Here is a 13,221-nt window from a genome sequence, read left to right as displayed (position 1 = left end):
TAAGGCCTCCAGATCAGATGAGTAAAACTGAAGATAGTCACAGTTCCCAGAAGGAAGGCACAGCACATTTAGGCAGGGCCACACGGGAAGCAGCAGGATTGGTCAGGAGGCAGAGGGAGGGGTACTCAGAGCAAGTACCTTTCCTGTGCTGCCTATAGGAAAAAAGAGTAAGGGGCGATGATCAGACAGGAGAGTGCAGTTCCAATCATTCCAGTCCGTAGGGGTCTGGATCCTGCCGCTGAGGTGATGAGGGCAGTAGCATAATGGTCCCAGTGTGACAGCCACAGGGGAAGTGTCTGGGGTGTGGACACTGGAATGGTTGGTTTGTATTTGAAAACATAGGAATGGTGCACACCTATGATCCCATCACTTTGGGAGGCCAGGAGCTCAAGACCAGCTTGGGCAACATAGTGAGACCCGGCCTCAACAAAAACTAGAAAATGAAAAAATTAGCCACGCATGGTAGCACACACCTGTAGTCCCAGCTACTTGGGAGGCTGAGGCAGGAAAATCACTTAAGCCCAGGATTCAAGGCTGCAGTAAGCTCTGATCACACTATTGCATTCCAGTCTGGATGACAGGAGACCCTGTCTCTCTCTCTCAAAAAAGAAAAAGAAAAAAGTGCACCCTTTGGAGGAAGATTCCTCAAGGGGAGAAGGTGATGTGGGAGGCAAGGGGCAAAGGCAACATGACTTGGCGTATCATAAGGTTGTTCAGAACATGAAGTCCCGTGTATACATATAGGGCAGGTTTTAAAGCTCCAGGTTCACAGAAGCTAGAAAGATGGCCAAGGTCAGGGCTCAGCAGAGTGTCACGTTCTCAGAGAAGCCTTCTCTGCCTATGCCATCTGCAGTGAGAGCCTTCCTGTGCACATGTCCCTAGCCATTCCCACTTTATTCCCTTCATGACATTTAGGGCCTGTCCCCTTCTGGGCCTCCCACCTCACCCAGTGTAAATGTCTTCAGAGCAACCCCAGGGCCTGCAGGACCTAGGCCCCCAGACCTCCTAGGACTCCTGTCTTAACACTGCCCTTCTCTCAGGCCACTCCAGCCCCATCTCTGCTCTCCTGATCCTGCTCTCCTGGTTTCCCTGAGCCCTGCTTGGCTCTCTGCCGCACTTCCCTCTGCTACCACACTGGGTAACACTCAGTTTGTCTCTCCTGCACGGTACCAGCAACAAGCAGCAGCTGGGTTTTTTTGTTTTTTTCTAATTCCTGCTTTTGTCTATAGCCTAGATCATGGCTGAGTATGTAATAGGGTTCAATAAATAGTAAAGGAGCAATTTTTCTCACCACCTGACACGTGTTTATGCTCTCCAGTGTCTGCTCCTTCAGTGCACATTCACTGAGGCCCTACTGCAGGCTGGGCCTGTTCCCGAAACCAAAGCACACCAAGGGTAGAAGCAGGCAGAGATCTCCATTCTGATGGGTTGATAGCCTAGAGGGAAAGAAAGAGGAAAAAAATAAGGAAGTAATACACAGTCAGGTGGTGACATGTACCATGAAGGAAGACATGGTCAGAAAGGACATTTCTGAAAACGCCTGAAGGCATTTAGAGAACAATGAATGCAATGGGCAGAGTATTCTAGGCAGAGAGAATGTCAAGTGCAAGGGCCCTGGGGCCACGACGGGCTCCATGTTTGAGTGTTTAGTCTGGATTCCTGGTTTTAAGTCTGTATTTTGCCTTTATTTGTAATCCAACATGTTTCATCTTACCTAGCTAATTAACCCCAGTCCCAGTAATTCTGAGAGATGGTGCTGGCTTGACCCAAGGTAGTATCAGAGGAGGGGCCTAAAAGTGGTCAGATTCTCAATATAACCTGAAGGTAGAGAGCACTGGATTTGCTGCTCAATTGGATGTGGACTAGAGAATGAGAGGGAACAAAAGGACCACATATGTTTGGTCTGAACAAGTGGAATAAGTTGCCATTGACTATGATAAAGAATACTGGTGGGAAAACAGGATTGGGTGGGATCGGGGACTCAGATTTGCGTATGCCACTTTTAAACACCGACTAGATCTCTATGGAGCTTTCAAGTACAAAGGCAGACGTAAAAACGATCTAGAGTTGAGGGGAAAATCTGTGCTGCAGGAGAAACGTGAGTCATCAGGATACTGAGGGTATTTAAGTCAGGATACTAATTAGGTCAGCCAGGAGGTGGTTGTAGAAGAAATGTCCACAGCCTGAGCCATAGACAACTCCAACTGTGCTAGTGGAAAACAAGGGCCAATGTTTAGCAGTTGGAGAGCCAAGAAGGAACCAGCAATGAACACAGAGAAGTATCAGCCAGTAAAGTATTTAGAACATTCAGAGAATGGTGAGAATTGTGATTCAGAAACTAGAGAAGAAAGTGTGTCAACAGGGTGTAAGGATGAACTCTGACAGATGCCAAGGAGGGTCGAGTGTTGCATTGAACTTAGCACAGAAAGTCAACACCAGAACAAAAGTATGCCAAATTGCAGGGTTTATTGCCGGCGACCACGGAGGACTCACGTCTCTCCAACCCGTGGCCCCGTAAAAGAGGGTGACAAGACCTTTTATACCCGTAAAATCGCCTCGGGGGTGAGGGGAGAGGATGGGGTGAGGGGCTTCAGACATTCCGAGGGCCAGTGGATTCAAATCAGCTTCTGGGCGGAGATGAGGGTGAGGGGGTTCCGGACATTTCGAGGGCCAGAGGACTATTCTGATTGTCATTTAAGGAGTTCACCGATGCTAAGATTAGCATTCGTTTACACATCGTCTGGGTAGGGGTGGGATCCATAGATTTTCAGTTGCTTGGCGCCAGGATGGAATGATCTTGGGGTGCCTACTCTGGGAAACAAAGGCCAGCAATTCTGATAGATAAAAGGAGGTATGCAGCTTTACCTCTCTTTGCATCCTGCAAATGATCTAGCAATTTACAAAAGCCAAGGTTAGCAGTCATTGTGAGAATGGAAACAGCACTGTTCTTTAAAAAATGGCATTATACAGGTTCTAATTCTAGGCCAGCTATATCACAAAGTAGGGTGCGGTCTGAGAACAGATCACACAATCTGACAACATGGAAGTCACTACTGACTTTCAAGACTTTTAGGGATAAAAGCCTGAACAGTAAGGGCTCAAGACCCAGTAGAGGGAACAGTTGATGCAGAGAAAGGAAAGAATTACCCTTGAGTAGGTAAGAAGGCCTGGGTTCTAATGAGAGGCTAGTTTTGCCAGGAGCAGACAGTTCAAAGTAAAAGAATGTAGATACTATGGGTATATGCAGGGAGAGGGGGTAACTGCCTGTGGAAGTTCTCACCTGACTGCATGGATTTTCCCAGTGGAATGGGAAGCAAAGCTGACAGCTGAGAGTAAGGGCAGCGCAGGGCAGGTGGCCTCAGAGGTTTAAAGACGGAAACATCCGAAAGATTTGTGTTCTTTCTTCACCATGCTGCTGGGAGGCAGGAGGTCCCAGGACAGCACCACACTGCCCCAGGTGTTTCCCATATGTTAAAGACATAGCTCTGCATTTCCTAGTAGGGCGAGCTGCTTTTAGTCTCAGTCTTAGCTATGCATCTGCAAAGTTGCTTGCTGTAAAGGGGTCAGACTGACAACCTCAGAGGAATGCTCTAAAGAGAAGCCAGGAAATAACTCCTGTGATACAGGATCAGCAAACATTCAGCCAAGCTGAAAACAAAGCACCCTTAGGGAGGGGGAAACCCTACTGTGTTTACTCCTATTTTGTAGATGAGTACATTGAGGAACAGGGAGGAAAAGTGACTCGCTCAAGGTCACAGGGTCTTCTTGAGCCCGCACTATCCATCTCCTCTGCCGAATAGTACCTTCCCATCTCCACGCACTACACATCTCACTGGGTTCTGCAACATCTTTGAGTGAGACACGTCACTAGCTCCATTTTAAGGCTGAAAGAATTGAGTCTTCAAGTTACAGACCCAAGGCCAAGTCTTTCATCTCTAAGAGGATGGTGTGTTTAATAACCTAGCTGTTACTACTGGCTGGGTTATGTGACCCGTGGAAGTCACCCTGCAGCCAGATTTCTGTGGAACCTCAAAGGCAGGGAGTAGTGCTAGGGTTCAGCCCGTAAGGAAGCCCGAGGGCCACTAGAGAGTGACATGGGAGTGGCACGGCCTGAGCTGTTAAAGAATCAGAGAGGAAGCTGTGCACATTTCGGTGTTAAAACACTGGAGTTGAGGGTTGCTCAGTAATCACTCATCTAGGCTTTCCCAAATTACCCTGACAAGAACACTTGTCAAACCACTTTTCTGTCCAGGCGCTGCCTTTCCTAGCCCCTGTCCCCAAATGAAGTTCTTTCCAAGGGAATGTGAGTAGAAGGAATCTGTGACTCCTGTTGATTTTTAAAAGACGGGATCGTTTTTTGCCATCTCCTCTTCCCCCAGCTGCAGGCAGAGGCCTCTAGGGTCTGTTGGATGGTGGTGCAAGGTGGAAGGGGCAGGTCTTTGCAGCAGCATCTACAGGAAAGCCTTTCTCCAACTTCTTCGTGGTTTACTGGCAATGTTTGGTGGTCTTTGGCTTAAAAATAGTCAGTCCAGTCTCAGCCTCAGTCTTAATAATAAGGGATCAAGCAGTAGTTTTCTACTCAATGTTCCCGATACCCAGAGTCAAGCATTCTGCTACACCAACACTAACATTATAGCTAAAGAATGTTCACTTTCTGCCGGGCGCGGTGGCTCAAGCCTGTAATCCCAGCACTTTGGGAGGCCGAGGCGGGTGGATCACGAGGTCAAGAGATCGAGACCATCCTGGTCAACATGGTGAAACCCCGTCTCTACTAAAAATACAAAAAATTAGCTGGACATGGTGGCGCGTGCCTGTAATCCCAGCTACTCAGGAGGCGGAGGCAGGAGAATTGCCTGAACCCAGGAGGCGGAGGTTGCCATGAGCCGAGATCGTGCCACTGCACTCCAGCCTGGGTAACAAGAGCGAAACTCCGTCACAAAAAAAATAAATAAATAAAAATTTAAAAATATGTAAAAAAATAAAAAATAAATACAGATCAGAAAAAAGAAAAAGAAAAAAAGAAAAGATCCTTCAGCGCTGTCAGGGCTGCCGGAGCCCGGCAAGATGCTCGCAGCCCCGCCCTCGGGGAGTTCCTTTGGCCGCGCAAGCGCAGTGGGGCCGGCGGGAAGCTTTGGCGCGTGACGTCATCAGGCGGCGCGGGCCAGGTGCACGTGACTAAGGCCTTGGCCGCGAATGGTCTCAGCCGTCGGATCCTTCTGGCCTTTCCATCCCCTGCTGCGGGAAATTGCGCCGGCGCAGTGAGTACGGTACCTCGTCGCGGGCCGGTAACGTCATCAGGCGTTGCAGACTGTGTGTGTCCGCGAGGCGCTAAGCGGTGGAGGCTGAGGACGAAGAACATCCGGCAGCATGAGCGGCTGCGGGCTCTTTCTGCGCACTGCTGCTGCGGCGCGTGCCTGCCGGTCTCTGGTGGTCTTTACCGCGAGCCGGCGGCCACTGCGCACCAGCCCGCCTATACGAGCTTTCGCCAAGCACCTTTTCCTGGGCAAAATCGAGAAGGTAACTTGCAGCTGAGGGGGAAAAGCGGGAGCCAGACAGGAAGGGCTCGCCCAGAACTCAAGGCTGGTGTTGAGCTTTTGCAGATTCCCCAAATGTATCAGAGAGATACACCCTGCGGGCGAGGCGTGTTAACACTCCGGATTCCTGAGTTAAGACTCCGAATTACAGGAGAACCTTCCTAGAGAAAGGGTGGGATATTTCCAAGACGGGGGACCCTGGGGAATGTGGTGGTGAAGTGTTTCAGCTAAATTATGTCAGGAGAATTTGTAAAACTCTAGGCTAGGTGATTAATAAAGCAGCCTTCATCTCAGCTGATCTGGTCTCGAAATGTGCAGGGCTTCCTCTCTGATTCCTAAACAGTTTAGATCATGTTCCTCCTCCGTCACCTTCCAGCGCCCTAGGGCTTCCTTCCCCCAGTTGAGCCCTAGTACCTCACCCTGCCATTGGGGTTCCTCAGAATCTGGCTCCCAGCTGCTTTCCACGATTCGCACAACCCAGCCAATAGTAACAGTTTGGTTATAAAACACTCATTGTCCTCTTACAATTGGAAGACGTGGGTTTAGTCTCAGCTCGTTGAAAAAAGAAAAGAAACTCAGTTCTTTTTTTTTTTTTTTTTGAGACAGAGTCTTGCTCTTGTCGCCCAAACCAGAGTGCTTACTGCAACCTCTGCCTCCTGGGTTCAAGCGATTCTCCTGCCTCAGCCTCCCGCGTAGCTACCATTACAGGCGCCCACCACCATGCCCGGCTTTTTTTTTTTTTTTTTTTTTTTTTTTGTATTTTTAGTAGATACGGAGTTTCACCATGTTGGCCAAGCTGCAAACTCCTGACCTCAGGTGATCCTCCCGCCTCGGCCTCTCAAAGTGCTGGGATTAAAGGCATGAGCCACCTGCGTCTGGCCAAGACTCAGTTCTTTCAGCCTTAAAATGGAGATAGTGTTGTGTCTCCTTCATGGATGTATTGTAGAGCCCCAGTGAGATAAATGGTGCATGGAGAGGCTTCTTACTGTAGAGTACTGTGCAGTAGAAGAGAAAGCTGATTTCAAACCCTTATTAGTCTTGTTACCTTGGAGCTGATGGCTTCAATTCCTTGTGCTTCAGTGCATTCATCTACAAAATAGGAGTAAACGCATTACTTGCTCTTTCGTTTGTATTTTATTTTGTCTTCTAAGGAAAGCAACCGTATATTTGCTATTTCTTAGAGGTGCCCTACTTTGAGCCTGGCTGAATGTTGGCTGATCTTGTATCAGAGGAGTTATTCCCTGACTTCTCTTTAGAACATTCCTCTGAGGTTGTCAGGCTGACCCCTTTATAGCAAGCAGCTTTGTAGACACAGAAGCTAAGACTCAGACTAAAAGCAGTTTGCCCCTCTAGAAAGTGCAGAGCTAGCCAGGTGCGGTGGCTCACACCTGTAATCCCAGCACCTTGGGAGGCTGAGGCGGGCAGATCACCTGAGGTCAGGAGTTTGAGACCAGCCTGACCAACATGGAGAAACCCCTTCTCTACTAAAAATACAAAATTAGCTGGGTGTGGTGGCACATGCCTGTAGATGTAGCTACTTGGGAGGCTGAGGCGGGATAATCGCTTGAACCCGGGAGGCAGAGGTGGCAGCGAGCCGAGATTGCACCATTGCAATCCAGCCTTGGCAACAAAAGCGAAACTCCTCAAAAAAAAAAAAAGAAACTTCAGAGCTATGTCTTTAACATATGGGAAACCCTTTTACCCAGGATGTGGTGCTGTTTTCTGGGACCTCCTGCCTCCCAGCAGCATTGTGAAGAAAGAACACAAATCTTTTAGATCTGTTTTCATCTTTAAACCTCTGGCACGGCCCTACTCTTGACTGTTAGCTTTGCTTCCTATTCCACTGGGAACATCTATGCAGTCAGCTGAGAATTTCCACGGGCACAGTTACTCCCTCCCCCTGCATATGTGCCTATATTGTCTACATTCTGTTACTATGAACTGCCTGCTCCTGGCAAAACCAACCTCTCATTAGACCTCAGGCCTTCTCATCAACTCAGGGGTAATTCTTTCCTTTCTTTGCATCGCTAAGTGTTCCTTCTATAGGAAACTGACCCCTTACCATTCAGGCCTTTGTCCCCAGTGCCCATGAAAGTCAGTAGTGACTTCCATGTTGTCAGATTGTGTGATCTGTTCTCAGACCGCACCCTACTTTACCCCTCCTTGGCATCTGTCACAGTTCATCCTTACACCCTGTTGATACCCTTTCTTCTCTGGTTTCTGAATCACAATTCTCACCATTCTCTGAATGTTCTAAATATTTCACTGGCTGATACTTCTCAGTGTCCATTGCTGGTTCTTTTTTAGCTCCATGACTGCTAAACAATTACCAGTGTTTCCAACCAGCCGAGTTGGAATTTACTAAGGCTCGATCTCTTTTCATCTACAGCCATCTCCTGGGTGATCTTATTTAGTATCCTGGCTTTAAATATAATCAGTATCCTGATGCCTCACTTTTCTCCAGTTGAGATTGAACTCCAGATTCCTTTTTTTTTTTCCAGTAGTTTGCTAACTGCCCTGTTTATTCTGCAAACAAGGCTTAGAAATGTACAGACACAATCTGTAGGTTGAAAGATCTCTGTAGTTGTGACTTCACAGCTATACTTCCGCAAAAGCAGTAATGAGGGCGGCTTCGGAACACATTAATCTACCATTGTGTTCAGAGCGAACACAGTGAAAATAGATTCCTAAGGCCTGTTTCTCTAGGTGATTGTCACATTTCGCTGCTTTAGTCTTTTAAGAGCAAGTGGAGCCTTCACTTGAGCCGCCACCTCCTTGCAGTTCAGAGCTTCAACAATTGCAAGCGCAAACTCAAAGCCGGTCCCAGGCCCACGGCTTGTAAGAATCAGGCTGTCCTTATCCACCCGATTCTCAGAGTAGGTGTAATGACCTCCTTTCATCGTTTTGTCTTTAGTAAACGGATGTGTTGTAACTTTACTTCCAAAACCTATTTCATGAGCCAACAGAGCAGTAGGACCTACACAGATGGCGGCTGTCAGGCCCTTCCAGTTTTCCTGTTCCTTCAGTATCTCCTTCACAGCAGCAGACTCAGATAAATTTTGTACCTCCTGGTAGAACCACCACGTTATATGGTCCCTCTTTTTTTGCATCTTCAAGACTGGCATCAGGACAAATCATGACATCATGGCTACACTGTACTGGGTCTTTTCCAGCCAGACCTGCAACAATGACCTTTTATCTCAGCTCGCCTCATGACATCTACAGGGATGACGGTCTCCATTTCCTCCACTCCTTTAGCCAGGATGACTAGAGCTCTTTTGGAAGCCATTTTTATGTTATATGTTTTAAAGGCCTACACCAGGCTGAAGGTGGACACCTCCTTTTGTTTTTTTCAGAGTTGGAGCCTTCCTCTGTCACCCGGGCTGGAGCGCAGTGGTGCCATAACAGCTCACTGCAACCTTGAACTCCTAGGCTCAAGAGATCCTCCCACTTCAGCATATCTAGTAGCTGGGACTATAGGCACGCCCTGCCACACCCAGCTAAGATTCTGTTTTTAAAATCTGCCTTTGTACTCAAAAGCTCTACTAAGACATCTAAGAGTCATTTGAGATTAACAGATCCAAAACTGAGTTCCTGGTTCTCGGCCCAATCCTGTTGCTTCCACCAGCCTTCTTTATCATAGATAATGGTGGCTCTCTCATTCCTCCTGTTCAGACAGAACACCTGGAGTCACCTTGTATTCTTAGTCCCCTAGTCCACATGTAATTCCACAGCAGATCTGGTTTTCTCTACTTTCAGGTTCTTCAGAATCTGACCACTTTTAGGTCCTTCTGCTACTAATTAGGATAAGGCCAATGCCATCTCTCAGACTTACTGGGATTAGAGCAGAAACATGGGACATGCTTCGAATCTCAGAACTGGAAAAGACCTTTCAGATTATGTAGGCCAGTGGTTATGTATGACCCTGCCCTCAGCCCGACCCTTGCTATTCATGGTGTGCTCCTGGGACTGCTAGAGGGATGGGTGGGAAGTTGAGTGGGTGGGATTTGGGTGACTGTTTTCCAGACTGTTTATCAGCAGTTTCAGAGTTGCTTGGCTTTTGTCTGTTTACATATCTAGTTTCTGCACTAGATTTATTTGAATATCAGGTTCCACTGCTTTAGATAATTTACGAACTTTTATTGCAATTGAACTCCCCTCCCATGAGGCGTTGACCTAATTTGGTAACATCAGAATCTCTCCCATGCCCTGGCAGTGTCTCCTGTCTAGCAATTTTTCTCTGGTTGTACCTGAATGCCAACCAGTTGTCAGGCTGTCTTATCTGGCCTGCCCACTGGTACCAGAATGATCTCTAACACAGCCCATTGCACAAGGCCCAGGTGTCAGTCAGCCTTTGTGTTCAGTGAAGGAGACTGAACTTTAATCTAAAAGGCTGCAGTGCAGAGTGATGGGGCCAGCAGCTTGTTTTTTTCTTTTTTTCTCAGTTGGAGTCTTACTCTGTTGCCCACGCTAGAATGCAGTGGTGCAATCACTGCATCCTCAACTTCCCTGGGCTCAGGGGATCCTCCCACCTCAGCCTCCTGAGTAGCTGGGACTACAGGCATGTGCAACCACGCCCAGGCTGATCTTGATTTCCTGCACTTTTTTTTTGAGACGGAGTTTTGCTCTTGTTACCCAGGCTGGAGTGCAGTGGCGCGATCTCGGCTCACCTCAACCTCCGCCTCCTGGGTTCAGGCAATTCTCCTGCCTCAGCCTCCTGAGAAGCTGGGATTACAGGCACGCGCCACCATGCCCAGCTAATTTTTTGTATTTTTAGTAGAGACAGGGTTTCACCATGTTGACTAGGATGGTCTTGATCTCTTGACCTCGTGATCCACCGGCCTCGGCCTCCCAAAGTGCTGGGATTACAGGCTTGAGCCACTGTGCCTGGCTATTCCTGTGCTTTAAGTTGTATGCCTGCCTCAGCTTCCCAAAGGACTAGGATTATAGGCAGTAGCCGCAGTGCCCAGCCAAGTTTGTTTTCTTCTGTTCCACCTTCAGGGTGGTTTCGGAATGGATGGAGGCAGGAATTTAAGTCAGCTGTCACTTTTAGTTAGGGACTCACCTATAAGCCTGTGGTCCTGGGCCCAGAGAGGAGAAAGCAGCAAGAACATACTGACAGACTAGATAAATCCAGTGCCTAATTAGCTGTACAAGGGGTGGGGAGAAGGTTGAGGTCTCCTGAAGACTTCTCTAGAGGCACTTGGTGAGAGGTGCCATGAAGACAGGTGACTCTTGGGCCTGTAGCTGTGACTCAAGACATTACTGCTCAGCAGCCTGAAGTCCACATCTAAAGCTCATGTCATGCTGGCAATTGAAGGGGTAACAAAGCCCAAAAGTCCAGAGGGGCTCAGCACAGGGAGCAGATGTCCGTGAACAGGAGAGACAGAGGCTATAGGGATCAGTCAGACCTGGAAAACACAGTGTACTTTTGTCAGCATAGCGTCTTTGTGCTCACACAATAATTGATGTAGAATTGTCCCATTTCAGTAAGGAGCTTTCACGTCCACTGTCTTCCACGGTTCTCACAAGGGCCTTGAGTAAATATTACCTGCCTATTATGGGCGAGAAAGGGGTAGTTTGGAGAGCTGAAGGGATTTGGTGAAGGTCATATAACTAGTAAGCCTGAAATCAAGGACCAGACCCCCAGGCTTCTAAATGTTAGTCTTGGGCTCCTTGTTTCATGGGACCGTTATCATCCCTTGTACTGAGAAGGAAAGCTGAGCAAAATCAGGAAGAACCTGTTTGAACAGGGAAGATGGATGTGGGTGGTGGAGCCTGCACACATTTCCTGTATTTCAGGAACCTTGTGAGATGTGCTTTCCAGTTCCTTCAGTGCATCCTGTCCTGCTGGCCAGAGTAGAGTAGAGCACATATTTTTCCTTCCCTTTTAACTGATATTTCCATGATGGGAGCGTGCTAAAATATAATTTTTAGAAAATATTTACTGTTTTTAGAAAGAAGTTTTCCCATTTCCAGAAGTTACCCAAGATGAACTTAATGAAATCAGTCAGTTCTTGGGACCTGTGGAAAAATTCTTCACTGAAGAGGGTATGTATGGTTTTCTTTACCCATTGCCAATTTCCATTGTAAGCGCAATTCAGTTGATGTTTATATATTTATATTAGAAGTGGCATACCTAGGGAAGTTTTCTTTTCTTTCTTTCTTTTTTTTTAAAGAAACAGGGTTTCTCCATGTTGGTCAGGCTGGTCTTGAATTCCCAATCCTCAGGTGATCCACAAACCTCAGCCTCCCAAAGTGCTGGGATTACAGGTGTGAGCCACTGCGCCCAGCTGGGGAAGTTTTCTTGAGGGAGAAATGGTTTCCACTCATAATACTTTGCTTTAGGGGTCATCCCTATTGCCATTTAATTAAAACACACTGGGCCAGGCATAGTGGCTCATGCCTGTAATCCCAGGCACTTTGGGATGTCGAGGCAGGTGGATTACCTGAAGTCAGGAGTTTGAGACCAGCCTGACCAACAATGGAGAAACCCCGTTTTCACTGAAAATACAAAATTAGCCAAGTGTGGTGGTGCGTGCCTGTAATCCTAGCTACTGGGGAGGCTGAGGCAAGAGAATCACTTGAACCCAGAAGGCGGAGGTTGTAGTGATCCAAGATTGTGCCATTGCACTCTAGCCTGGACAACAGAAGCAAAACTCTGTCTCAAAAAAAAAAAAAAATTAGCTGGGTATGGTGGTATGTACCTGTAGTTCCAGCTTCTCATGAGGCTGAGGGAGAAGGATCGCTTGAACCTGGGAGATTGAGGCTACATGAGCTGTGACTGTGTCATTATACTTCAGCCTGGATATCAGAATGAGACCCTGTCTCTAAATAAATATATTAAAATAAAAATTTTCCTGGGCTCATTACGTAAAATTGAACACAGGCCAAATGACCATGACTACAGAATTTCTAATTTTGAAAAAGTTTCTACTCTGCGATTATATATTACTAATATATAAACATTGTTCTGTTTACTTATATTTGTAGAAACATAGCTTATGTTTGTTTAATCAAAATTTTCCTTTTGGCAGTGGACTCTCGAAAAATTGACCAGGAAGGGAAAATCCCAGATGAAACTTTGGAGAAATTGAAGAGCCTGGGGCTTTTTGGATTGCAAGTCCCAGAAGAATATGGTAAGTCAAACAAACAAGCACCCAGCCAGTTTAGCTCTTAAGAAAGTACTCTGTGTTTGTCCATAAAAGGGTTCTGTTTAGGAAAGTTGACCTTTAAATGCAGCATATCCAAGGTCTAGTTGCTGGAATAGGTAACACCATCTGTCGTGGGCTACATGGTGGGTGGAGGTAGACTGACTGAAGGACCTGTAGGGAGGAAGTGCTCTTAGGTCCTGTGCTTCTCATCCTAGCACAGAGGAATGAGGCATGTGGTCTGGCTGGCTGTAGGGCGCAAGGCACATCGAGGGGGGAGATTGGACCAGTGGGAACCTTTATACAGGGTCCTTTGTCCTATGGACTGGCCCCATAGTTCTTTGAGCATCGTAGTGATGTTTTTAGCCCCCAGGTGGAGGTTCTGCCTTACTTGAGTTGTCCAGTCACTACAGCTTGCCTCCCTTTTGCTTGTTCTTAGTTGGTCATCTGAATTCTGCAGAGGTTTAAAGGGACAGGCAAGCAGTGTGGGGGAGGCAAGGTAGAAAATGGTTCAAAGGGTTAGATCACCCGTGTGC

At 47.4% G+C, this 13,221-nt stretch overlaps 1 protein-coding gene and 1 pseudogene across 13 annotated transcripts in view; one reads left to right on the top strand and one right to left on the bottom strand.

Annotated features, from left to right (window-relative positions):
- The first annotated feature begins 5,303 nt into the window (after nucleotides 1-5,303).
- The window catches only part of ACAD9 (acyl-CoA dehydrogenase family member 9), a 32,220-nt gene continuing 24,302 nt past the window's right edge, over nucleotides 5,304-13,221 (top strand). For 7 of the 13 annotated variants that reach the window (XR_013527543.1, XR_013527542.1, XR_013527541.1 and 4 more), the window contains exons 1-3: nucleotides 5,304-5,517; nucleotides 11,492-11,585; nucleotides 12,572-12,673. Coding sequence is in view for 4 of the 13 variants with exons in the window: in XM_078351792.1 (XP_078207918.1) it covers nucleotides 5,368-5,517; nucleotides 11,492-11,585; nucleotides 12,572-12,673 (346 nt within the window). In the remaining 9 variants the exon portion in view is untranslated. The remainder of the gene's footprint in view (nucleotides 5,518-11,491; nucleotides 11,586-12,571; nucleotides 12,674-13,221) is intronic. The other 6 variants (XR_013527544.1, XM_078351794.1, XM_078351793.1 and 3 more) reach the window with 2 other exon arrangements.
- On the bottom strand, nucleotides 8,237-8,831 carry LOC108588492 (Parkinson disease protein 7 pseudogene; annotated as a pseudogene).

Source organism: Callithrix jacchus, chromosome 15 (genome assembly GCF_049354715.1).
Source record: "Callithrix jacchus isolate 240 chromosome 15, calJac240_pri, whole genome shotgun sequence".
In the NCBI taxonomy this organism is placed as follows: Eukaryota; Metazoa; Chordata; class Mammalia; order Primates; family Cebidae; genus Callithrix; species Callithrix jacchus.
Note: the sequence above shows the minus strand (reverse complement) of the source record. Positions and strands in the feature narration are given on the sequence as shown.